Source organism: Lagenorhynchus albirostris, chromosome 2 (assembly GCF_949774975.1).
Source record: "Lagenorhynchus albirostris chromosome 2, mLagAlb1.1, whole genome shotgun sequence".
Lineage (NCBI taxonomy): Eukaryota > Metazoa > Chordata > Mammalia > Artiodactyla > Delphinidae > Lagenorhynchus > Lagenorhynchus albirostris.
Window position 1 is genome coordinate 156,760,205 of NC_083096.1, and position 27,519 is coordinate 156,787,723.

Genomic DNA, 27,519 nt, shown 5'->3' on the forward strand with positions numbered 1-27,519 from the left:
TTTCTGGGGGCTTTTATCTCGTTCCATTGGCCTAACTGTGTTCTCATATACCATTAGGACATGGTTTTAAGTATTTTGGCTTTATGATATATTTTAAATCTGACAGTGCAAGCCATCTCTCATCTCTTTTTAGGCTGTCTCCTGTTTAATCTTCCAGATGTATTTTAGAGTCATTTTGTCAAGTTAAAAAAAAAATACACACACACACACACACACACACACACACACACATTCTTCTATGATTCTGACTGGAATTACATTAAGCTGAAAAAGTAATTTGGAGAAAAACTGACACCTCTACCCTTGACCCTACCTACCCAGGAACATGACGTGCCTCCTCGTTTAAATCTATTTTCATGTCTCTCACTTAAGGTTTTTTTGTCATTTTTAATATTGGAGTTGGTTCATGATTAGTTATTTACTATTTTGTTGATATTGTAAAGGAAATCCTTTTGCCATTAAGTTTTTACTTGTTGTTGCTGATTTAAAGAAACACTTAATTTGTGCTAACTGGCCATTGAACTTGAGTCTCCTACTAGTTCTTACTAGTTTTCATGTTTAGGGATTATTGTAAGAGATTTTAGGAAGGCATTTATATCACTGGCAAATTAGAATTTTTTTCTTTCCAAAGGATGTGCCTCTAAATTCTTTTTCCTTCTTATTTCATTGGTTAATGGTGTGGTGTGACCCTACACACCTCCTCTTTTTTTTTCCTTTAATGAGAATGCCTCTAGTGTTTCACCATTAGTGATATTAAAGGCCAATTTGAGCTGAAGATGCTTCAAGGAAGTACCTCTTCTGGAGCTAGATTATTAAGCATTCTTTTTTTTTTTAACATCTTTATTGGAGTATAATTGCTTTACAATGTTGTGTTAGTTTCTGCTGTATAACAAAGTGAATCAGCTATACGTACACATATATCCCCATATCCCCTCCCTCTTGTGTCTCCCTCCCACCCTCCCTATCCCACCCCTCTAGGTGATCACATAGCACCGAGCTCATCTCCCTGTGCTCTGCGGCTGCTTCCCACTAGCTATCTATTTTACATTTGGTAGTGTATATATGTCCATGCCACTCTCTCACTTCGTCCCAGCTTACCCTTCCCCCTCCCTGTGTCCTCAAGTCCATTCTCTACGTCTGCGTCTGTATTCCTGTCCTGCCCCTAGGTTCTTCAGAACCTTTTTTTTTTTTTTTTTAGATTCCATATATATGTGTCAGCATACGGTATTTGTTTTTCTCTTTCTGACTTACTTCACTCTGTATGACAGACTCTGGGTCCATCCACCTCACTACAAATAACTCAATTTCATTTCTTTTTATGGCTGAGTGATATTCCACTGTATATATGTGCCACATCTTCTTTATCCATTCATCTGTCGATGGACACTTAGTTTGCTCCCATGTCCTGGCTACTGTAAATAGTGCTGCAATGAACATTGTGGTACATGACTCTTTTTGAATTATGGTTTTCTCAGGGTATATGCCCAGTAGTGGGATTGCTGGGTCGTATGGTAGTTCTATTTTTAGTTTTTTAAGGAACCTCCATACTGTTCTCCATAGTGGCTGTATCAATTTACATTCCCACCAAATTTTATCAAATGCCTTCCTGTATTTTGTGAGTTGATCATATCTTTTTCCCTTTGAACTGCTGATGTGATGGAATGATATTCATAGATGTCTTTATATTGAACCACGCTTATACTCCTGGAATACAACTCTGTGGTCATGGCATGTTATCCTTGTAATAATATTCTGGTAGATTCTACTTGCCAGCACTGTATTGAGAATTTTCATAGCAATATTCATAAGTTGGTCATTTTATCTGGGCTCTGTTTGTCAGTCTCTGTTATTAGGAATTTGCTAGCTGAGTGAAATGAACTCGGAGGATTTTCCTATTTCTTATGCTCCAACACAATTTCTATGTATGGGAGTAATCTGGCAAATTATTGAACATTTGGGGGAAGAATCTTGCCCATAAAACCGTCTGAACCAAGCGTCTTTCTTGGCAGCCCTCCTCCTTCCCCAGCACACACAATTTTACCCATCTCTCGCAGGAGGAATCTTTGAGTATGCAGACGGCCCCAACGCCCAGATCATGAACGCCGAGGAGCATGCCTTTCGATTTTCTGCCAACATCATCAACAGAAACAGGACACTGCTGCCCAACACAACCTTGACCTACGACATCCAGAGGATTCACTTCCACGACAGCTTCGAGGCCACCAAGAAGGGTGAGTGGGCCGCCCCCACTGCTCTTTCTGGCCTTAGGAGGGATAAGGCTGTGTTTGCTGTCCAAGGTCCTTGAAATGTGCCAAAGCTCTGGTTGGGTTTGGGGCCTAGAGCCTTTTCTGCGTGGTTTCAGGACCGGCCTCTGGCGCGGGTTCGCTTAGGCCGTGTCATCTCTCAGGGGCGGCAGTTTGTCCATCAGGAGTTTCCAGGCCACAGGCAAAGGCCATGAGGGAATGAGGGGACCTTGGGAAGGGGTGGGGTATGAGAGGTGGGCTCCTGAGATGGGTAAGGAGGCCAGCCCAGGTCTCCAAAGCCTCTGAACCAAAGCCAGCACTTTCAAACTTAGTTTTTCTTTCATTGAAATCCTGCCCAGTATATCAGTATTTAAAATATATATAAAACAGATTATGCAGAAGTTCAAATATGCAACACTTACTTGCCATAAAAAGACTTACTAAAAACAAAAACAGCTGCTGCTATGGGTACAACAGTTTGACCCCAGCTGTGTATGACACTTGAAGTCTGACATTGGCCTCAGCATTCAGTAGGTTTCCATATTTTTTTTTGGCTACATAATAACAAGAAAACCATAATTCACAAAAATAATTGTAGTAAATCCAGTCATAGTTTTCCCCATACCTGAATTTTAAGAAATCAAAAATAAAATATTGGGCTGTGTTCTTTCGCATTAGTGACACATTTACAATAAACTCCAATGACTGCACAGAAAGGACTGAAGAACTTTATTCCAAGATCCTCACTAAAAAAAACAAGGTAACTTGTCGACACCTGAATGAGCTGGCAGGTTCCAATGTGGCATATAGCATGTTTGAGTATACCAGTATGCTCTTTTTTTGCTGTCTTTAAAAATATCATTCATATATATGCGTAATTGGAATTTAACTTAAAGTCTTAGATAACTCTGGAAATAACTTCCATAGAACCCTAGAGTTCCATGGAACTCTATTAAAAAAATCCCTCAGACCTAAGGAATCTCATTCCCAGTGTCATCCTTCCTATCGTATGCTATCATAGCCCCTTGTTTCTCTTCTTCAAGGCCCTTATCACAATTTGTAATTAAATAATTGTGTGTATTTAATGTCTTTCTCCTCCTCGCCAACACAGCTGAGAGGAAGGCTCCTTCTTCTTAACTGATATAGCCCTGGCACCTAAAAGATGGGTCTATATTAAGTGTTCAATGAAATGACCATTGAATGAATCAATGAATGAGTAGTGTGAGAATGGGGCATGAGGGGCTGAGCATCATTGCCCAGAATCCTTGTCAGCTGAGATGACAGCGTTATCCATGCATCTTGGGGAGACAGGCCCATCCACAAGATCCCCTTGGTCTTTCTAAGGGGTTCCCAGTGGCTGATCAAGGTGTCCTGGGCTCTCAGGTACAGACCTGCCAAGGTGCTGCCTGCTGCCATCTCTGTTGCCCAAAACCCCATTGTGGGTAAACACCTCAGTACAGAAAGGCAGAGTAGCACGGGCTCGGAGCCAGACATCCTGGAACTGCACCCTGTCCATTCTGATATTAGTTGTGTGACCTTGCACAAAACACCCAGTGCCTCAGCTTTTTTTTCGTCTACAAAATAGGCACACCTCTGTGAAGTGCTTAGGACAGTGCCTGGCACATATGAAGTACCATTGGCCTTGTTCTTATTACATTGGCTGCCTTGCTCTCCACTCCCTGAGCCATCAGGTCAGGGGCCTCACACCTTCAGGCGCTCTCGCACTGCTGGTCCCTGCCTCGCCCGCCCTGCTTCTCCTTGCCTGGTGTGCTGAAGGTCGAGGGTTTCCTGGCGTTGAACACAGCTGTCACTGACATTTTAGAGGCCACTGCCTCAGGGCCAAGCTGCACAGAAACTAGAGGCACCCCACCCTGTTAGCCTTGCAGAGTGGTCCTTCGCCCACCACTCCATCCCTCCTCTCCCCGTGCTGACGTGCACTCCTCCCTGCCCACATCCTCCTAGCTCTTGGCCAACATGCACTGCGGCCAGCACCGTGTGGTCAGGGCTCCATCTCCCTGCTGAGAGTCCATGCTGACACCCTCTGCCCAGCCTTGTCCAGCTAGAAAATGACTGACCTCAATCAAAACTCACTGCTCAGTGAAAAGGTCAAGACACAGAACAAATGCCCGGAGACGGAACAGAGAGGCCCGCATGGACACCACCCCGCTAAGGGCTGGGTTGTATCTTCTGTCCCTTTTGTCTAAAATTCACTAAAGGAATAGATGACTCTTGAGCGGTGCACGTGCCACTCAGCACAGGGACCTTCCCCGGCGGTGAGCCCGGGACAGGGCTTCAGAGCCTGCTGAGACACTTCCTCCAGCAGGGGCTCACAATCCCACACTACGTGGAGACCCGAGATGGAAACACTCAGCTCCGGAAGTCCAGCCAGATGGGTCCAAGTGACCAAAGCCACAGCCCCTCCCCATCCTACAGCAGGTGACATGCCTTGTTTGTTGGAGGGCCTACCTAGTCCAGCACTGACGTGACCCTCCAGCCACATCTGTGCCACTGGCTCCCTCATCTCTGGGTTCTAGCCATCCCTGCCATCCTCAGGTGCCCTGCTTCCTCCCACCTCAGGGCTTTTGCACATGCTGTTCCCTCTGCTTATAATTCCCTTTCCCCATCCCACCACTTTGTCTAAAGAACTCCTCCTCTCAGCCTTCTGGTCCTCAGGGGAGCCCTCCGCAAGTCTCTGGACAAGGTCAGGTCTCCCTGCTTCCATCTTATAACACCCTGGACCTTTTTTTCACATCCCTGACCCCTGGTGGTGTGGGTGTGGGTGTGGGCGTGTGGGTATAATTATGTGATTATCGTCCATGTCTTCTGCTAGATTGCACGTCCCTTTGCCTCCTCACCACCGTACTGTAGAATCATGGTTCTGACTGCTGGTACCATATACCAGTTTTGCCTGTTTTGGAACTTTACACGAGTAGAATACCAATGTGTACTTTCTGAGTCTTGCCTCTTTCACCCTACAGTAGATCTGTGAGATTCATCTATATTGTGGGATGTAACAGTAGTCTCTTGTTCTTCATTGTCGTGTAGTGTTCCGTTATATGAATAGACCACCGTTTTAAAAAATCAAATTTACTGTTGAGCATCTGAGTTGTTTCCATTTAAGGCCACAGAGTCGTTCTGCTATGAACATTCTCATCGATGTCTTTTGGCGCACAGACGCGCACGTTTTTCGTTGGATACATACCCAGGAGTGGAAATGTGAGGTCATCCAATGTGCATATGTTCAGCCTAACAGTTTTGCAAAGTTGCTGTACCAGTTGGCACTCCCCCCGGTCATGCAAGACGGTGGTGGCTGCTCCACATCGTTGCTAACTCGTGGTAAAGTCCGTTTTATTTTCGGTGGTTTCTGTGGTGGATGTCTCACTGTGGTTTTATTTCGTATTTCCCTGATGACCAGAGATATTGAGCATCTTTTCAGATACTGAGAGATCATTCGGAGCTTCCCTTTCTTGGAGGGCCTTTTGGAGGCTTTCAACCACTTTTGCAAATTGAGTTGCTTGTCATTTTCATATTGATTTGTGTGAGTCTTTTATATATTCTGGCTATGTGTCCTTTGCTGGATATACATATTGCATATATCTGTTACAGATGTGCATGCCTTTTCACTCTCTTGGTAGTATCTTTTGAGGAGCAAACTTTTTCATTTAAAGGAGTCCAATTTATCAATATTTTCCATTATGACTAATGCCTTTTGTGTTCTGTTTTTGTCTATCCTAAGGTCATGAAGATATTCTCCTATGTTCTCTTCTGGAAGCTCTATTGTCTTATCTTTCATAGTTAACTCTATGATCTATCTCAGATTGATTTTCTGGGTCGGGTGGGAGGTAGGAGGTGAGGTTTATTTTTTCTACACAATGCTGGTGGGAATGAAAACTGGTTCAACTTCTCGGGAGAACTGTTTGGAAGTATCTACTAAAGTGAAATGTATGTCTGGAAGGTTGTTCCTAGCCACTTTCTTGATAATAGCCAAAAGTTGGAAATAAATGAAAGGTCCATCAGCAGAAGAATGGATAGGTGGGGGGTACAGTTATACAATGGAATTGAATCAGCAATAAAAACAGAACCAGCTCTTGCTACGCACACCATCACAGATGAGGCTCACAGACATATTTTTGAGTGAATGAACAGTGATCACCTCTGGAAGAGGGATATGAACTGGAAAGGGGAAGACAGAACCTTCTTAGGTGTTGGAAATGTGCTATGTTTTGATCTAAGTAGTAGTTACATGAGTTCAGTTATATGTAAAAATTCATAAAATTCTGTGCTTAAAATTAATGCACTTTACTGAATTGTATTATATCTCAATAAAAAAATGTAAGTGGCCCCTCTCTACTGTCACTCTCCCTTAATGTCCTTTTGATAATATACCTAAGACAGACCCCTGCTGTGGTGAGAAGCACCCCTGTCTGACCCTGGAGGCATTTCTGCTGTTGGATTATGCTGCCCATTGGGGACCCTCCATCCCTCGGGGAACCCCATGTTCTGTGATCTTTATTTTTTCTTTTGATCTTTGGTTTTTAAAAATGTATTCCTCGGGAGCATCATTAGGACTCTTCCAGAGGGGTGAGCTTGGGCCTCATTCTAATTAACCCACTGAGATTCATTTTCCCTAGGCAGAGGTTCTCATCACAGCTGGATCCAGCCACCTTGGGCCATGTGGGTTGAGGGCATGCAGAGGCCTGACACCACCTGCCCTGCCAGCTCTGGTTGAATTAGTCCTTTCCTCCACATGAGGCCCAGGAGGCCTTTCCCCATTAACAGGGACTTTCACTTATTGTCATTAGTTTTAAATGTTTTGTGGAAAATTAAAAGATCAGTGACTGCCAGGCTGTGCGTGAGCCAACAACCCAGAGAACGTCTGTGTTTTCTTCCAAGCCTGACCGGAGTGGGGCTGGAATCGACCCAGCCCTCCCCAGGCTCCTCTGCCTCCATTTATTCTCTGGGCTGCTCAATTCCTTTTAAGACACAAATTGATCGGGATAATTTTTGCTATAACTACAATTGCCATGCAAAGGGGGTGCGGGGGGGGGGGAGCTGCATTCAGGCTGTAGACTCCTGCAATGACTGTGAACCACTGAGTTACTATAAAATGACCAGAAAATGGATTCAAAACTGAAGCCACAAATAATGTAATTACCACTGTGTGTGCTCAGGGCTGCCAGAACAAGAGTTGGCTGCTGCCCTGGAAACATCTGGAGATTAAGCTGCTGTGGAGGCTGCTGCTCTAACCCTGGTCCCTTTGGGGCAGCAGTGTTCTTCCAGGCTGGAAGCTCCTCAGAGGGTGGAAGGAACATGGGAGGGATAGGAAAAGGGATGTGGAGAGAGGCCATGGAGAAGAAATAGGTGAAGGGCAGGACTGATGCCTCCTGCCGCCCAGCAGTGAGATCTAATCTTTGCATCTCTGGGAGAATTGAAACCTAGTGTGGTCTTTATGATCATATCCCACTGTCGTCACCACTATCAAAACCAATGCAGTATCACCACAGTTACTGTTACCACTGTCAGCCATGGTATCACCTCCACTCTTCATATCAACACCACCGTCTTCACCCCTACTATCATCATCAGAATCACTGCAGTGACAGCAACATCTTCATCATCACCAACCTCATCAATACCAGCACATCATCACCACCATTCCTGCTATCCTCATCCCTGTTACAGTCATGGCATTAACATCATCATGACGAATCCTATCAACACCATCAAAATTGTTATCAACCCCATTCACATCCTTGCCAACATCACCATCACTGTCATGGCATCAGCATCTTCATCATCACCTCTCATCACCACGAACATCATCACCACCATTACTGTTATCACCATCAACATTGTCATCACCTCCTTCTCATCAGCACTTACATCACCGTCATCGTTCCTACCGTCATCATCACCATTACTGTCGTGACATTGACATATTTATCGTCATGAGTCTCCTCACCACCATCCCACCGTTGTTATAACATCATCACTTTCCACCCTCACCAGTGCCATCACCATGATCATCAACAGCTTCGCAATATGGTCTTCACCATCACGACCGTCACAGCTATCATTACAGTTACCTTCATCATCATCATCACAATCGATGTCAAAATCAAAATCACTTCCTTCACGATCCCTCTTACAATCCTCTGCATCATCATAATTTGTGGTGGGTCCACTCTCGGTCAAACAGGATCCCCAGACCTTGGGCCTGGGCAGCGGGCATGACCTAAGCAGCTGGGCTGGGTGAGGATGGAGGTGGCAGGGCAGCATTTGTCTGCCTGCTTCAGGGTATGGATCAAAGCAGAAAATGCAAAAGACAGGTTCTTGGAGGGGGTAGTGGGAGGGAATGAGACGCAGAAGTTATTCAACCAAGTCATCAATCAGAAGGTCCTAGAAGGAAAAGAAAAAGAGTAGAGACAGTAGATAGTAGACTGGAAACCAGGGACATCAGAGGACCGCTAGGAGGTTCAAAACAGAAAGAGGAGGTAGAGCATGAGAGACACCTACAGATTTCACAGGGTGCCTACATCTTCAGGTTTGGGCAAGAGGGAGTGACCAGGCCTGGATGGCTGTCCCGCACTATCGTCATCTCTTCCGTATTGGTGTCCAGTCTCTATGGCTACAACACGCTCAGGGAGCACCTGCTCATAAGGGGACGAGTGGTCAGAGAGACATTCAGTAAACCCAGAGAACAGAAGAACAACATGAATGGGCAGTGAGAGTATAGGTCAGGGCATGGCCTCCTTGGGGCACAGGCCCTGAAAAGGAGAACTGTTCCCAAATCGGACCATTTACCAACAAACCTAGAGTTCCAATTTTGGAAGCATTTATTATCTCTGGGGTTTATGTCACACACAGTCATACAGAGTGCTGCCCGAGGTTTATTCACTCTAGGGTGACAGTAGCAGGGACGAAACAGTGCTTCCCAGACTTGATCTCCAGTCCCACCACTGTAGGAGCACCAGGAAGGCACCATGTGCCCTATTGTATGTCCTCTCTTGCACTTGGCATTGGCCATGAGGAATCCTGGTCACACAGGAGATGCCCTCTGTGCTGGGCCTGCTTCCTTCCACACATGGCTGTGCTGTCCCGTGTTCCAGGGGCTTCCATCAGACTCCTGGCAGTAACTAGCCTACCCCCCAGAGTGCTCTTTCACCCAGACCATAAGTGGCATTCTCTGATGTTCTTGGGGGAAGTACAAATTTCAGGAGAAATAACTAAATTATACAATATCTCCTATTCCTAGGAGGCAGTAAGGGAGGAGAGGTGGATGTCAGTGGAGAGGAAAAATACCCTGAAGACCATACCTTATGACCGATTCAAACCACCCTGTATCTTTGGATCCCTTAGCCCAGGCAAGAGGGGCTCTTTCCCAGGGCCTGTGCTTTGGAAGGGCTTCCCTAACCCTCCCCTGGTTGATGTCTCCTCTGAGTACAAGGGGTCAGTCAGACCAAGGGGACTTGCCCACCAGGAGCCTGTGCCCTGCCCTTCTAGTCTTTGCTCCAAGTATCTAGAACCCTGAATTTCCTGCCCACTTGGCTCTGTGCCCATCTCTAGGCCTGCACGAGCCTCTGCCCTGGCCTGTCCTCTGGAGGGAGAACCACACTCCCATGGTCACACTCCTAGGCCCTATGTAGGGGTGACCAAGAGACAGCTGTTTGCAAGGACTGTGGACAGAGCTTGGACACAAGAAGTGGGGTGTCCGCATGGAAAGTTCAAGGCCCTTTATGGTTCAGGGTGGAACCAGTGGTCAAAGAGGAGGGGGCAGTGTAGAGGCTGGTGCCTTGTCTCCCCACATCACTGAGTAGGAGAAGTCTCCGTTCTCACCTGACTTTACAGGTTGTTAGGAAGGCATATTTGCCAAGGTAGGAGAAAAGCGCATGTTTTATATAACAGTTTGTTAGCTTGACTTAAAAACATTTAAATATTTAGCCACTTGGTATGTGGACCTCTCTTTGTTCTTTGGCCCTGGGCCTTGCAAATCTTAGGGGTGAGCCTGAGCCCAGTAGGTCATTCCCAGAGGCTCTTGAGGCAGCCAGGATGTGTCTGAATCCACTGTGTGTCCATGTCTTGCCTCCTCCTACATGCATCATATGTTCATATGTGTGCACATGGTGTCATTCCCATGGCCACAGGCTGGTGGGTGTACTGATGCTCCATTGATGGTCGCAAGTGACAGAAAGCCAAATCCTAACTTGCTTAAGCAAAAAGAGAATATATTGGTCCATGTAACCAAAGCCAGGGTTCCACTTGATCATGGGTCTCACATTTCTTTCTCTCTGTTAGCTCTTCTGTCCCCCACACTGACTCCATTCACAGACAAGCACTGTGCTTTTTCTGTGAGCACAGAGGGCTATTCCACCTCCACATCTTACCTCCTCCCAGGTCCAGTTATAGCAGGAAGTTCCCCCTTTTCAGTGGGAGGTCTCATGCCATCCCATTGGCTCCAACTGGTCACATGACCATCCTCCAAACCAATGTCTGTGGCCTGGGGGCGGTGAGTGAGCAGTCGGCTGGGGTCTGGGTCCCTAGCACTACCCCTCTGGGATTGGAAGTGGGAAAGGCAGTGGAGCCCAAAGGAAAACTAGAGACAGTTGCCAGAGAAAGGGCAGTGGCTCCTGGGGAGCCCCTGACTGCCCCTGAGAGGTCCCACTTTATGGATCTTTTAGACACAATCCCTGTAAGCCTATGCCCCGCTTTGAGGCCCAGCTGCCCTCGTTTCTGCTCATTTCATGCTCTGCTGTGCCCGCTGATGCTTGCCCTTCCCAGAAGCATCTGCAGTCTGACCTGCCTGAGTCCTCGGGCCTCCCCCAGGAATGTGAGCTGTTTGAAGGCAGGGATTCAGCATCCATTCACTCAGCACCTACTCAGACCAGATTTAAGCACTGTTGAAACAGCAATAAACAACACAGATCAAGCCCTTGCCTCTCTGGCGCTTACCACATTCTAGTGGGAGAAGAAAGTCAACAAATGAACAAGACTTCAGTGGTCATTTAACAGATAAAGAAACAAAGCAGGTGTGGGTTTTCAGGAGTGTGGTTGGACAGGGACTGCTATTACAGGTTGGGTAGTGATGTGTTTCTAATAAGACACAAAGATGCAGAGACCTGGAGGAAGGGAAGGAAGGAGTCATGTGAATACCTGAGGGAAGAGCATTCCAGCCAAAGGGGACAGCACGTGCAAAGGCCCTGAGGCATGAGTGTGCTAAGCATGTTTGAGGAGCATCGTGGAAGCCAGTGGGGCTTGAGTGATGTGAGGAAGGGAGAGAAGGATGTGAGAGGAAGCCAGAAGGTGGTAGTGGTGACGGGGATAGGGTGGGGAAGAGCTGCAACAAGTAGGGCCTCATTAATCACTGTAAGGACTTTGGCTTCGAGACTGAGTGAAGCAGGAGCCCTTGGAGCAAAGGAGTGATGTCATCCACCTTAGGTTGTGAAAGGTAAGATGGCAGGAGGATTACGGAGGAAGCCAGAACTGGTGAGGAGGCTTCTGCAGTAAGGCAAGCAAAAGATGATGGTGTCTTGGACGGGGGTGGGAGTGGAGAGAAGTGGTCAGATTCTGATATGCTTTGAAGGAGAGGCAGCAGGAGTTGCTGATGGGCTGAGATGTGGGATATGAAAGGAAAGGAGTCAAGACAAAACCAGGGTCTGGGACATAAGGCACTGAGACAGTGGAGCTGCCGTTTACTGGGATGGGGTAGGCTGGGAGGAGAAGAGGGGGTGACATTTTGGACACGTTAGGTCTGAGATGCAAATTAGACATCCAAATAGTGATGGTGAGTGAGAGGTGAGATGTACAAGTTGGATGCCAGGGAACAGGTGGGGCTGGAGGTTTAAGAGTCACCAGCAGGTAGGTGTTTCATTCCTATATGTTTCTCAACGTTCCCCCCCAGAACAGGACCAGGTACAGAGCTGGTGATGCTAATCACAGAGATGGTAACATAAAAGTAATCGTCATTTCTATTTCATGAGTGCTATGTTGTGTCTTTTTTTTTTTAATTGAAGTATAGTTGTGTTAGATTCAGGTGTAGAGCAAAGTGATTCTGTTATACACACACTCACACACATATATATACACATACATATAAACTATTGAGTATAGTTCCCTGTGCTATGCAGTAAGTCCTTGTTGGTTATCTATTTTATATTAGTAGAGTATATCTGTTAATCCCAAACTCCTAATTTATCCCTCCCCCTCTTTCCCCTTTGGCAACCATAAGTTTGTTTTCTATGTCTGTGGGTCTATTTCTGTTTTGTAAATAAGTTCGTTTGTATCATTTTTTTAGATTTCACATATAAGCAATATCATATGATATTCATCTTTCTCTGTCTAGCTTACTTCACTTAGTATGATAATCTCTAGGTCCATCCACCTCACTACAAATAACTCAGTTTCGTTCCTTTTTATGGCTGAGTAATATTCCATTGTATATATCTGCCACATCTTCTTTATCCATTCATCTGTCGATGGACACTTAGGTTGCTTCCATGTCCTGGCTATTGTGAACAGAGCTGCAATGAACATTGTGGTACATGACTCTTTTTGAATTTTGGTTTTCTCTGGATATATGCCCAGGAGTGGGACTGCTGGATCATATGGTAGCTCTATTTTTAGCTTTTTAAGGAACCCCCATACTGTTCTCCATAGTGGCTGCACCAACTTATATTCCCACCGACAGTGTATACTCATAATCTCATTCAACTTCCCTGTGATTCTCTAAGGTGGGGGCTATTACAACCCCAGTTTCCAGATGAGGAAACTGAGATTCAGAGAGCTCATCAGTCGCCCACCTCAGAGGGGTTTTCGAGATCACTGCTCCCCTGCCCCCAATGCCCAGATGCCTGATGAGACAGCACTGACCCCTGTGCCATCCCTCCCTCCCTCTTTCTGTTGCAGCCTGTGACCAGCTGGCACTGGGGGTGGTGGCGATCTTTGGGCCATCCCAGGGCTCCTGCACCAATGCCGTCCAGTCCATCTGCAACGCGCTGGAGGTGCCCCACATCCAGCTGCGCTGGAAGCACCACCCACTGGACAACAAAGACACCTTCTATGTGAACCTGTACCCGGACTACGCCTCTCTCAGCCATGCCATCCTCGACCTGGTCCAGTACCTCAAGTGGCGGTCGGCCACCGTGGTCTATGACGACAGCACAGGTGGGCAGCCAGGCCTGGCTGGGCCAAGGGCAGGAGACGAGGGTGGCAGAGCCCCAGGATCGGGATCTTTGCTGCTCGCTCAACTCAGCTGCCCCTGGGGAAAAAGTCCACACTTACACCCAAGCCTCATCTGGTCACGGATGCTCGCCCTGCACTCCCCTACAGCCCGGTACACACCAGCCACACTCACCCAGCCCAGCCCACTTCACACCTGCCCTACACTCCCGCCTCCACCCCAGCAGCATGCTCTAATCTGCACTCACGCCCGCACGGCCACGCCCACACCTGCCAACACCCTCCATTCACACGTTCTCCTCTGCAGCAAACGCATCCAACTCTGTGCTGGCTACGAGCGCAGACTCTGGACTCAAACCAAACAGTACGTGATGCGCGCAGGCTCTGCGCTCACTAGCTGGGCAGCGCGGAGCTGTTTCCTCTCCTTCTCTTTCTTTCCAAAGACTCAAGTCCCGAGATATTTCTTAGCCCTGCCTCTTAAGAGAGTGACCTTGGCGAGTCACTTAACCCATCTGGCCCTGCTCTTCCCACATGACAAGTCAAGAGCTACAGCAGCCAGCTTGGAGAGAGCCCTCCAGCTCTCAGCTGCCTGTGATTCAATGTCAGCTCTTGATTATCTCCTAATGGGGAGTCGGGATAGCGGGGAGAGAATCCCTCAGAAAAGACGATCAGAGATTTAGTTAACTCAGGATTCGACAAGCATGTCTTGAGTTCCTGCTATACCCAAAGCACCAGACAGTAGATACTGGACGGCAGAGACCCCAAGCCCTACTCAGTGCCCCCAGTTATTGAGAGCCACTTCTGCCCAGCTCCAGGGCATGGCAGTGTTGCTGCAACCCTGTTGTTCTGCCTGTCTTAACATACCACTGTGAATGATTGTCTATCTTTGAGCCAGTTTCTGCTTCCAGACCATGGGTCTTTGGTACCTCCGGGGTTTAGCACAGCACCTGGTACAATGTAGACGTTTAAATGTTTGGTTGAATTGAATTGAATTGAACTGAAAATAAAATGGAAATAAACTATAATTAAATATGGCAGGAAAGGATGTGTTGGGCACTGGTAAGGAAGAAGAAATAAAGATGTGGCTATTCCATCTTCTTTAGAGAAGTTAGTCATATTGAAGTGGGGTGAGTGCACACCCAGAGCTCACTGGTCTTTCTAGGCCATCAGAGCTAAGAACCAAGTGACACGTACATACAGTCAGAGCTAGAGACACCTGGGGAGAGGAAGCTCCATGGCCTTGGCTAGTCTGGGCTGATTTACCAGAGGAGGAGAGACGTGAGCCTGGCCTTGAGGATGGATGGACAAGGAGAGGAGTCACGAAGGCATCGCAGGAGGGGGAACAGTGAGAGCAAGATGAGGAGGTGGGACTGTGCATGGCGGTCTCATCAAGAGCACAGCCTGGCAGGGAAAAGGATCCCAGTGTGGAGGGGAGGAGGAAAAGGTCAGATAAACAGCACGTATGAGGCTGTGGGCAAGGTCTCTGCTGTCTAGCTTCAGGGTTCAGACTTTACCTTGTAAGCAGCCAGGGACCATTGAGTGTTGTTGAGCAAAGAAATAGAATAATAAAAGCAGAGTTTTAGAAGGTGGCACTGACAGCAGTGTACAGAGGGTTGGAGGGAGAACCTGGAGCCGGAAGACTGAGGCAGAGGCGGCCATGTTGGTCCAGGCAGGAACAAAGGGGCTGCTTGGAAGAGAACTGGTGGCCAGAATGGAAGAAAAGAATTAGATGTGAGCAGGTAATATTGAAGATTTGTAGGAGTGTCACGGGCACAGAGTAGTCAGACCAGACACTGGCATAAACCACGGCCCAGCAGTCCTGGTGCCTCCAGGCTGGATGGGGGTAGCGGGGGAGGCTTTGCAGAGGAAAAGATGCTGTGGCATGAAGGTGGATGCCAGTGAGACTGGTCAGAGCGGAGGCTGAGGCCTGGAGCCTCCTCTTCCCAAGCATGTCTAGTTCTGACTGTATGTACACATCACTTGATTCTTAGCTCTGATGACCAGTGACCTCTGGGTGGGCACTCACTCCCCTATTAACTTCTCAAAAGAAGATGGAATAACATCTTCATTTCTTCCCCCTTTCCAGTGCCCAACACACTCTTTCCTGTGGTATTTAATTATAGTTTGATTCAACTTGATATTCAATTCAACAAATATTTTAAAACTTAGGGGAGTCAGTGATGGAGCTGGTTTGGTCAAGAAGAACTTAGTACTAGGGATTCAGGGTTGGATTCAGCCAAACAATAGTATAAATTTGATGAAGAATAGTGAGTAGTAAGAAGTATGCTTCCAGAATCAGGATATTTCAAAGGGACAGGACAGCTTGTGGGCCATCAAACCCATGGAATGGGAAGCACTTTATAGCAGACTGACTATGTTTGCTTTGAGGGTTGTTTCCATTAGGATGTTTTGTCTGTGAGTAACAGATAACCCAACTCAAATCGACTGGAGCAGTAGCCACTTAGTTATCTCACTGACAAGAAGTCTGGAGATGGGCCTTTCCAGGGCTGGTTTAGCAGTTCAGCAGAGTCAGGGTGCTGGGTCAGTGTCACCGCAGTTCTCTTGACTTTCCCCCTCATAGTCAAAATAAAGTTGCTGCAGCTCCAAGCATCACATCCTCACATGATGATACCCCAGGAAGTGGTAAGGAAAGAGGTGTGATTCGTGCCTCTTATCGGGAGGAAAATCTGCCTCGTAACCTTCCAACAGACCACACTCTACAGCTCATTGGGTCTGCACCTACCACCCTAAACACATTCAGATAGGGATGGGACTGCCACTCATTGGCTTTCACCCATCCCGAGTCACGTCTTGGGGCTGGCACGTGGCCACCCAAAAAAATCATGGTTCTCTCAGTATGCTGGAAAAGGGTACGTTAGTTATCTATCTCTATAATAATTCTGTGTAACAAATCACCCCAAAACTTAGTGACTTAAAATAATAAGCATTTATTTAGCTCTCAAGCCTGTGGGGTCAGTGACCGACTGAGATTGGCCAGGCAGTTGTTCTGGTCTCAGCTGGATCGCTTACCTGCTTGGGGGTCGGCTGACTGCTGGCTGATCTAGACTGGCCTTGGCTGAGATGGTGGGGTAGCTGGGCTCTCAATCCTCCAGCAGGCTAGCCCAGGCGTGTCGTCATGATGATGGCAGAGGTGAAAAGAACAAACCCAGTGTGCAATTCCATTTCAAGTGTTTGCTTATGTCATGCCTGCTGATACACCATTGGCCAAAACAGTTGACATGGTTGAGCCCAACGTCGTGGGTAGAGCAAGTCACCTGCCCCCGCAGCTGGAGGGCACTGCAAAATTACATGGCAAAGGATGGGGATGTAGAGAGGGGTGAAGAATTGGGGTCGTCACTGCAATCCACTGCAGGGAGAACTGTTTTAAAATGTACCTGGGATCTAAAGGGTAGATACGACCAAGTGATGATATGAAGAGGCCAATAGCATAGAAAGAAGGGTTGTTACTTACAGTTCCCTAGAAGAAGGGGGCACACCATGGCACCCAGGGCCACATGGGGGGTTGGTCAGGAGGCAGGAGCAAGGGGAAATCATGGGCAAGAGCCTTTATTAATTACTTATTACTATAGGTCGAATTTGTTAGGTGCAAACGTCCCATGTGGGGCAGGAAGCAAAACACAGATTGTAGGGCTTGTGGTTGGAGAGTTTATAATACGATTTTTGTGTGCCCAGGAAAACCCAGTGATAATAGGGATACAAACAACTTTGGTCATTAGTTTGGCCCATGATTTCAGGATGCCAATTCATCAGTTATAGAATACCAAGAGTGATTATTTCAGGGACCAGCAGTGTTTGCTATATGAGCTTTGCCATGTAGCCACCTTCCTAGCCTAACCCGCGCACAAAGACGGATTTATATCAACAGTGAAAGGGAGGGGCTCAGAAAATGCTGGGGTAATGAAAAAGGGCCCAGCTTCAGAGCCAAAAAGAATTGGTCTTGAATTTTGATCCTATTGCTGGCATGCTGCAAAATCTTGGGAGGCTCACTTAACCTCTTTGGGCCTCAGTTTCTTTATTTGTAACATTGGAACAAAAGCCCCTACTCTGTATGCCTTCTAGGACAGGGAGACGTTTAAATAGGGTAATGAAAGCAGAAGTGCTTTGTAAGTGAAAAGCATGACTTCCACAACCATGATTCACTGCAGATATTTTGAGAGAGATTGATTAGGGAAGCAGCCAGGAAGGAGAGCTCATCTCAGGCAAACAAAGAGCCTAGTCCTCTGCTGGGGTGGACCAAGACGAGCCTCTGGTCTCCTTTGGGAATACACTGATGGGAAGGAGGTCTGACATTTGCTGCTGGAGAAGGTGGGTCACTGTGTATTACACAGGGCAATGAACTTGGCTGACAAGAAAGCTCTGGTGGCCTCTGCTCTAGCATCCAGACTGTCCCTGTCCTCATGTCCTGGGTCCCCAAAGCCCAAGTGCCTACTGATGCTGTGCCTGGGTCTGAAAACTGAGCGAGTAGGAACAAAGCGTGCACTCAGGGCCTCGCAAGGTAACAGGTGTGAGTGGGCAGCATCATTCAGCCAAAGTAAGAACTTCTGGGATTCGTTGAGGAGGGAGGGTAAGGATGGGTGTGTGTGTGTGTTTGGGGGGAGCTTGTGACCCCTCCTTCCTCTGTAAGGTCACCTGATATCCTCTTCCTGCCCCCAGCAAGTCTGGTATTAGAAAGCACTGGGGCCCCTGTTTGGTCCAGACCACTCCAGGGCTCCAGAGCCCTCTCCCAGCCCACACACCTGGATCTGAGACCTTCTAGGAGGCTGGGGGTTCCTGATGCCCACAGCCATGGCGAAGCTTGTTTGAGAGCTCTTTGGGAGACTTAGGTCCCAGAGAAATATCTCTGTCCTCCCCAGCAGAGTGGAGTGATAGATACCAGTCGGTTCGCTTTCCAGATGTCCAGCCCTCAGGAGTGGGAATGAGAGGCTGGACAGACCCAGGTGTATGTACCAGAAATGGCTTTGGAAATCCAGACTTTTTGTTGGAAGGCTCAGGAAGTGGGTCGTCTGTGTGTGGGGACTCTGTCCGGACAGGGGGCCCTGCGACTGCTGATTGCGAACTTCAGTCCATCGCAAACTAGCTTAAGCAAAGAAAAAAAAAAAAAAAAGGCGAGGGTGGGGGGAGGATTTTGTTGGTTTCATTTACTGGGAAGTTCAGGAGTAGTTTTAGCTTTAGAGGCGCAAACGAGTATCTTTAGGGCTTATTTTCTTTCTGTGTTTCCTGACTTCTGCCCTGTGGGAATCCTTTACAGGTGCTAAGTGATGACCCCAGACTTGCTTCCTCCCCATTTGGAGTCACACGGGCGGAGGCTTGTCTCTTACCAGTTGCTCTGGTACAATCCTGGGGGTCCCAGCTGGTGCCACACATCCATCGCTAAGCCCGTACCTTTGCCTAGAGCAATGCGTGTGCTGATTGACCAGGCGGGGGCCAGATTCTGTGTCCCTGGAGTGGGGGCTCTTGGGTCACATGGACTGAGCATGGGGCAAGAGTTGTTCCCCAAAGGAAAACCAGAGTGCTGTTCGCGGGGACATAGAGCATGGCTGAGTGGACAGTGCAGCCAGGATGCAGACACCGAGCCCTGAGTATGGGCGGGCAGCCCGGCCGGTGGGAGGGGATGGCCTGCTTGGGACCCTGGGCCTGTGCTTCCTCCGCTCTTCCTGCAGTGGGTAGGGCGAGAGAGAACAGCAAGGAAGCTTGCTTCCAGGCTAAGCAGAGAGGAGTCAGCAAGAATGGACCTTGTACTAAGGACGGAAATGAACTTAATTAGACCTAAGCGAGCCATTTGTCTCCAAGAAGTGACATTCAGTTTTCCCTGGAAGTCCCCAGATTAAGTGGTTTTGCAAAATGCCAAGGTGGAGGATTTTTCAGTGTGGGGGGAAAAAAAGACAGTAGTCAACCCAATTCTGGAAATTTGTGTTGAGCACAGCCGAAGTACCAGGCCCCGTGCTAGGGCATGTGGAGACCCAGTCCCTAATGTTGAGGAGTCTGTGACAGGACCAGGAGAGTGAGATGAGGCCAGAAGAGGCTAGTGATGAAGGACGAGGCCACCGAGTTTCGGGGGAGAGGGGCAGGATGGGAGTGGGGTGGGGAGATCTTGTCTGGGCAGAGCAGTAGAGGCAGGCGTCATGGAGGAGGTGGCTGCACTGAGCCCGGAAGAATGGTTAAGGTGTTCGGGGGTAGCCTGCCCTTGGGGGTGGAGGCCGGGCACAAATGCCACCTGGCCTTCCTTACCTGGTCCAACCGTTGGTACAGCTGAGCCTGGAGCTGCCACTTGGGTCGCATCCTGGAAGCAGGTTGCTGGGACTGTTTAGGAAGATTATGTCCCATGCTTCACAGTGTTGCAGGGGGCAGGGGGAGGAGGAGTGGGGGGCCTCTGGTTCAGGCTCCATGAGTCTCTACACCGACTGAGTGAGAGAGGTGCAGGTGGGTGGACTCGGGGGGGATCCGCTAGCTGTCCGTGCCTGCTTTTGAATCTACAGGTGTGTACACACCTTTACCTACCTGTGTACACATGTGCTCATCAGCCCAAGTGTATGTCCTGTGTGTGCATGTAAGCATGTGTTTGTATGTGCACACATGCCTGTGGGCATGAGCCAGCACGCACAGCTGGGGGCACGTGTCTGTGCCGCAGTCTGCTAGTGCCTGGGTCTGCACATGCGTGGCTGAGTCCATGAACTTATCTCCGTGGGCCACATGTCAGTGTCCATGTGTGTCTGTAGACCTGTGGCCGCACGAGTCTGTGGATACCTGCAGCTAGGTAGACGTGGGCTCACAGGTGTCTTTTGTGCCCCGGGACCTCTCAGGGCTCATCCGACTGCAGGAGCTCATCATGGCCCCATCGAGGTACAGCATCCGCCTGAAGATCCGCCAGCTCCCCCTTGACTCCGATGACTCGCGCCCGCTGCTCAAGGAGATGAAGCGAGGCCGGGAATTTCGCATTATCTTCGATTGCAGCCACACCATGGCCGCCCAGATCCTCAAGCAGGTGCGTGAGCCCCGGCCAGCGGGCGGGGTGGTTGGGGTCTGCCTGCCGCTTCTCCCCCCCTCCCCCCCATTTCCATGATGTCAACCAGATCCAAGTTCGACCTCTAGTCTGCCTCTTTGCGGCTGTATGACCTTGGGTGGTCACTTTGCCTCTGTGAGCCTCAGTTTCACCAGCAGCAAATCGGACACAGTGGTCTTGACACTCTGAGTTGGTGTGAGGATGGGATGAGACGATGGTTGAGCTGCCCCAGCCAGGCCTGGCGCACGGAGGGTGCTGAGCAAATGCTAGTTTCCACGCCACCTCAGGGCAGGCGGGAGGCGGGGGCTGCGGAGAGGGAATAGAACGCTGCGGGAAGCACGGGGAGGCCTGGGGGTCTCGGGAACAGCCCCCAGCATTCCTCTTCCAGCCACTGATTCCCTGCAGCCCGTGGCACTCGGTGTCACTCTCCCATCCCTGGGAGGTTTATCGAGGCTCTGTGCACCATCTGCTCAGCTCTGCAGCAACGGCGGCGGAGGAGAATGGCTCTCGGTCCTCGGCCGCGCCTCCATTCCCGACACAGCCCAGGGTGGCGTGCTGGGAACCAGGGCGAGCTCTGCCAGCCCCCTAAGAAACAAACAGCGAAATCGCTCACAGCCCCCCTCCGAGGGTGCCGCAGCCGAAAACAAAACCACTCTGATTCGAACCAGTGCTTTGTGTAAAAGGCAATTATGTGGTCCCAGAAAGCGAACCTGGTGATTGGAGGAAGCATTCTGTGGGGCCTTGACACATGACCCCGGGAGAGGCTGGTGGCAGGGAAGGGTCACAGGGATGCAGGGGGAGAGGTGCTGAGCTGGCCAGGAATACGTTCAAGGCCTGCCCCGCACACCCTGCAAGGGGTGGCCAAGCTGAACGGCAGCCTCTGTCTTCCCCCAGAGGAAGTCCCACCCCAGGACCCTTCACACAGGGGCTAAAAACTCATTTGAGAGCTTGAATCCTGCTTCTGCCCATGGGTGTTATATATCCAAGAACAAGTGGCCCCGGAGTCATCCCCTGCTCTGTAGATGGAGTGAAGGATCCCTCCCTGCCCTGCTTCTGGAGGATTCAGTGAGATGAGGCGAGGAAAGCGTTTATCCCAGTGCCCGGGCACACCTTTACGCTCAGCGAGGAGGAGGTACATGCTCCCCAGAAATCCCTTAACCCTCAGTGTCCCGGCCAGTGGCGCCCAGTGCCTCCCTCCTCTTCCAGGCATGGGCAACTGAGTAATAAAAACAATCCCAACTTGGGTTCCCTGAGGAGTTACTCGGTGCCGGGTACACACACAGCTCCTCATTTATCGCCGCTCTGGGAAGTGGGGGCGATTATCGTGCTCGGTTTCAGATGGGGAAACTGAGGCTCCGGGGGAAAGTATTGGGCCTGAGGTCATCCAGCCAGAAAGTCAGAATTCACTCCCCAGTTTGCTGACATGAAAACTCCTAGAATTGAAAATGAAGATTCTGTGCTCAGCCTGACCCTGAACTAAACCGAGGTGAGCACGTCTGCGTACTGAGGACTTCTTGAGCCTTTCACCTGCGAATGCGGGCTGTGAACCTCCAAGACCGGGAGGGAATGTGAAGCATTTTCAAAGTGTATCTGACCCAGTGACATGTCCTCCTGGAGCACTTTGTGGGCCCGCATTCTGAAGAACTCTGTAGAAAACGCGTTATGGTCATTAGTATTATAGATTATCGGCTTCTAATAAAACACATTAGATGTCATGATGGTGTAGAAGAGTAATTCACAGCAGCCATGTGGCCCGCTGTGTGGCCAGCCAGGACCCAAGACGCAGGGATGTGTCAGCCCTTCCGGGGGAGGCTCAGACTGAGGACAGACCCTCCTCGTCGGGCCTGGCTGGGCTGCTGGGAGCCGAGCTCCCACAGACGTCTTTCTGGAGCCAGGACAGTGAGTTCAGCTGAGGAGAGTCAGGGCACTTGAGGAGGCGATGTTGGGCGGATTCCAGCAGCATCTCTCCAAGTGTGGCAGGCCCAGCGATGCTTACTAAAAAGGCAAACCTGGCCCTGCAGAATTTGGACTATTTGGAGAGTGTGGCCTAAGATTCTGCATTTTAATGTGTCACCCATGATTCTGCTGCACACTTCAGTGTGAAATCCACTGCTGTCTGCCAGACAGTCATTTTCCCTGTCTCAGAGGGTGCCCCGCTCCAAGCGGCCAGCCTCTCCCAACCCACCGCCAGCCTGTGCTGCCCCGGGTCCTCACCGCTCTCTCCCCGCTCCCTTCCCACCCCCCATCCCCCCTGCCAGGGTGGAGAGGGGGAGGGGCTTCTCAGGTGTTCCCTGCAGGGTGCTGACACTTTGCTCTCCCGTAGGCCATGGCCATGGGCATGATGACCGAATACTACCACTTCATCTTCACCACTCTGGTAACGTACCTCCGAGTCCTGGCACGGGTCGGGGTGGGGCTCCCTCAGAACAAGGTCAGCCCGGGGGAGACAGTTGCAGCAGCTAGAGGAGATTCAGGCTGGGCTTGCTTCCTAAGGCTGTAGGCGTGGCCCCAGGCAAGGGCACAAATTTGTCTTTGTGGCCTGCCCACTTTCAGAAGTGACATCTTGTTGTGACTAAAGACAGGGACTCTAGAACCTGCCAGCGTGAACACAAGCCCCTCTGCTTGCCGGCTGTGAGACCTCGCAGAGATAATTTAACCTCCCTCAGTTTCTCCCTCTGCAAAATGGGCATGATCATGGCTCCTACCTCCTAGGATTGTTGTGAGAACTGAATGAGTTCGTGAACTGAAGCGCTGAGAGCAGTGCCTGCTCGTGCGAAGGGCTGTTGTTATGACGATGACCCTTGGCCCCAGCCCACACGCCCCCACACAGGTCCCAGGCCTCAGGCCTCACGCAACAACGGGAGTTGCCACTTTGGATTCCTGTGACATCCACGCTCAGGTCTGCCCACTCGCTATCAGCTGGGGCCAGCCCACCTGCGGGCTCCAGATGGGTCCTGTCCAAACCTTGAGAACATTGAGGGCCATTTAAACCCATTAGGGTAATTAGTTGTGGTCTGAGATCAGCAGAATAAAGAGATGCCTGTGCCAAAGGGGCACCAACCCCCAGCCACCCTGCCTGGGGGCCAGGTGCTCTGGATGTCACTGCGGCCCCGGGTAGACTCTTACCCAGCCCAGATATGGGGCAAGTGACAGCATCACTAAACATCCCGTGGCTGAAACAAGCTCCCGAAATCTGTGTCAGACTTGCCACTGCAGTCTTGCAAGCCTCTAGCTGTGTTCCTTCGTTCACCCAGCACCCAGCTAACATTCCTTACCCAGCACCTGTATTCAACTGAGTATCTCAAGACGACTGGCACTGAGGCCTGCCCTCAAGGAGCTCCCATCCTGCCCAGTCTGCATCTCTATGTGTAACTCGTTCGGCCGGCTTGTGCCGTCACAAGCCATCACATCAGATGGCCACGGGGCACAGCAGAAGGAGACGCCGGGTGCCACAGAGCTGGTGGAAGGTGGGGAATTTCAGGCAGCCTTTACAGGAAAGAAGATGTTTGAACTGGACCTTGAAGGATCAATAGGAGTTCACCAAGGAGAGAGAGGAAGGGCATTCCACATAGAAGGAACAGCATAAGCAAAGGCCAGGAGGCAGGTTAGCTCTTCAAGGCTCACTCTGGTTGATTGCCAGAGCCAGCCGTGTTCATCTCTTCCTGGCTCCACTTTCAGTCAGTGACATCATGCAAGTAGCTTGAGATTGGCCAAGGTGGGAGTATTCACACCACAAGTTGGCAAATGCTACAAATAAGGGGTTCCTCCTCGCCATCCCCTGAGAGCTGGTTATTAAGCATTTCCCAGCATACAACTGCTTGTTACCCTCTCTCCACCCCCAACCCTGTGCCCATGGCAGAGCTCAGGGGCCACCCTGCCCACTCTTCTGATCCAGAGCCCAGACCTGGAGACCTGCCAGGAGCCTTGGTGGGAGAAAGGGATGCTGGAAGCTGGTGACTGAGACCAGGTACCTTCTGCCCTGGTCCCTTCTGGATTTCTATCCACCCAAGCGAGCTTCTCCCCTGGGAAAGTCATTGGAGGCTGGAGGATGAGGTCATCAGATCCCCAATATTCCACCTCCGTATGGAGCTAGGAGCAGGGCAGAGGAGCAAGGCTGGGAAGGTGGGGTGGGGCACATTCCAGGCGCCCGAGGCCCTGTCTCCAGGCGTGGCAGCCCTGGGCTCCTAGGATGCTGAGTCCAACCTCTGGGCCCTTAGAGGTCCCCACCAGCCCTGTACCAGCTCAGTGCATTCTTCCCACACTTCCATCCTGCTTTCTTACCTCTCTGAGTCCTCACCGCTCTGAGCTGCTGTAACAAAGCCCTGGCGTCCATGCAGGAATAGACAAGGGAGGAGCAGGCAGACCTCCCGGGACCGCTGTGGTCCCCCTGCAGACCGTGCCCATCCCCCCTCCACATTACTTCCCAGTTCAGTGACAGGAGAGCAGGCCTCGGAGGCATAGATAAGGTTGAGAGTCCCTTTAGCAGCAGGGACTGTGCACGTGGGCAGATTGCTTAGCTTCCCTGGGCCTCAGTTTCCTTGCCTCTAAAATGGGAATCATTTGTGATGCCTCTGGGCTTCAGATCCTTCATTTGGCCTCTTTTGGTTTCAAGGAGCAGAGCTCACTCAAGTAACTTCAAGTCACTAGAGACTCAAGAATGAACCACCAGGCCACAAGAGCAGATGTGGAGAGTGGTTCTGAATCCAGAGCAACCGTGGACATCACGAGAATTATGGTTCCAACCCTCTGCCCTGAGACTCAGCCAGCCTCTTCCGTTTCCCTCTCTCTGCCCATTGCTCCCTCCCCCTGCTCTCGGCCTCAGCTCCGTCCTCGCAGTCTCTGTTCCCTGGAAACTTCAGCTCATCACAGCTGCCCTGGGATCATCACACCCCAACTGACCATCCGTTCTGCCTCTGCTGCTTCTCACCACCGCTTTCTCTGAGTGTTACCCGCCTTCCCCAGGTCAAATTTCGGACTGACCAAGCGCCAGCCGTTGCTTCTCAACAGGGCACTATATAGGCATTTGAGGCTGGACATTAATCCTTCCGGAATGTCCTGCCCACTATACAATGTTTAGCATCCCTGTCCCTGCTCACTAATTTCCAGGCTGGGTGACAAATAAATAAATGCGATCCGCACATTTTCAAATGTCCCCAGGATAGGGGCTGAGTCATCAGCCGGACTGTAGCAACCCCCCCTTGGGAGGTGACCACTCCTTGGCTGTCAGCCGAGGTCTGGCAGTGGGGGGCAGAGTACAGTGGGCTCACAGAATCTAAGTCATGGCCCCCAAGCAGAAGGGCTGGGGCATTGGGAGAGCCCTTCAGAAGCAGCAGGAGCAAAATCCACAGATCTCATTCACCCACCCCGAGTATTGACCCCCCGTCCACTGTGTCCACACAGGGCCTGTGGTTAAGTCCTCTTTGTGCTTTGCTTCCGGTCTTAGCTCCGGACAGTCAATTAAAAGCATCTCTGCCTGGCTCGTGCCCTCGTTCCAAGGCCAGAGGGAGTGTCCCCTCAGGGAGCTCTCAGCCCTGAGGCCCGACCTGACCTTCTAGACAAGACTCTGGAGAAGGCACCACCCCAGTACGCCAGCGGCTCTCCACATTAATGCCAGCGCCAGCGTGAGGTCAGGGTTGGACTTCTCGGAAGGAGGGGCAGGGCAGTATCCTTGCACCCTGGGGCAGCATCCTAGCCCAAGAGAGTGTCTGCTTTCCCTACTTTTTATGGGGTTTTTTTGTTTTTGTTTTTTTGGCCACACTGCGCAGCATGTGGAATCTCAGTTGCCAACCAGGGATCGAACCTGTAGCCCTTGCAGTGGAAGCACAGAGTCTTAACCACTGAACCATCAGGGAAGTCCCTGCTTTCCTCACTTTTACATTTCCTTAATTCAGTCATTCATATACTCACTTATCCAGCAGGCATATACATATGCTCTCAAGGTCCCAGGTACCAAGCTAGGCACTTGGGTGAGACGGGGTGTCTAGAGCTGGATCCAACACAAAGCTCACCAGCTGGTAGCTTCCTTTGGGCACATGAGGCTCAAGGACGGTGCCCAGTTTACCTCTATATCTGCAGTGCCCACATAGCGCCTGGAATACAGTAGGTGCTCATTAATGCCTGAATGAATGAATATAATACAAAGTAGAAAGTAATCCGTGAAATTAACATCCTCATCATAGCAACAGTGACGTCCACCGACTCTGAGTTAGAATTCTAACTCGAGGTGACAACTCGATTCTAACTCACCGCCTGAGTTAGAATCGAGATTCTTCCACTTCCTTGGGCAAGTTACTTCACGTCACTTTGCCTCATTCCCCATCTGTAAAATGGCCACAAGAACAGTACCATCTCATAGGACTCTTATGCTGAGCATTAAGCGAGTATGTTGACATCAGTAAAGCACTAAGGAAAGTGTTACTTGGTACTATGTAAGAGTTAAATTGATTAATTAAATAATTCCTGCTTATATATTTTATGCGCTCAGTATACCCCATCTCATCCAAAATTCTGAACAACTCTCCAAGGGGAGGATGACTTTCCCAATTTTACAGAAAAGTAGAAACTGAGGCTCAGAGAGGTCACTCAGTAACAAAAGGAGCAGAGCAAGGATTTTGACGAGCCGGGACCTGTCCAGCTCCAAAGCCCTCTGCTGAAGCTTGTGCCGAGAGCCGCACGCAGTGTCGCCTGGCTTCCTCTGTCTGTCTCCGGCTCGGATTCCACAGGCTGTGATGGTCCAGGCATCACGTGATTGACACTAATGCGGGGAACAGAGCCTCCACAAATCTCAGCGGCACCCACACTTCACAGGTTCCAAAGCCCTTTCTCCACATCGCTGATTTTCCTCTTCACAGGGCAGTCTGTGCTCCCCATTAACTGATGGGGAAACCTGGGACCAGAGAGGTTGAGTGAACTACCTGGAGTCTCCCAGCAGATCAGTGATAAAAGCCTTGGCTCCTGGCTTCTGTTCCAGCCCACTGTCCTTCCTCCCCATGCCTCTCTGAGGGTCAGGAAGAGCCAATCCTTCCAGAGAGGCACAGTCCCTGCAATACAAATAGTTCATGCAGTGGAATACGTGTGTGT

General features: G+C 50.0%; 1 protein-coding gene across 2 annotated transcripts in view; it reads left to right on the plus strand.

Moving 5' to 3' along the window:
* The window catches only part of GRIK3 (glutamate ionotropic receptor kainate type subunit 3), a 241,055-nt gene that overhangs the window by 143,443 nt on the left and 70,093 nt on the right, over nt 1–27,519 (plus strand). For both annotated transcript variants that reach the window (XM_060140529.1, XM_060140528.1), the window contains exons 2-5: nt 2,055–2,231; nt 13,146–13,403; nt 20,240–20,421; nt 22,763–22,816. In XM_060140529.1, coding sequence (XP_059996512.1) covers nt 2,055–2,231; nt 13,146–13,403; nt 20,240–20,421; nt 22,763–22,816 — 671 coding nt within the window. The remainder of the gene's footprint in view (nt 1–2,054; nt 2,232–13,145; nt 13,404–20,239; nt 20,422–22,762; nt 22,817–27,519) is intronic.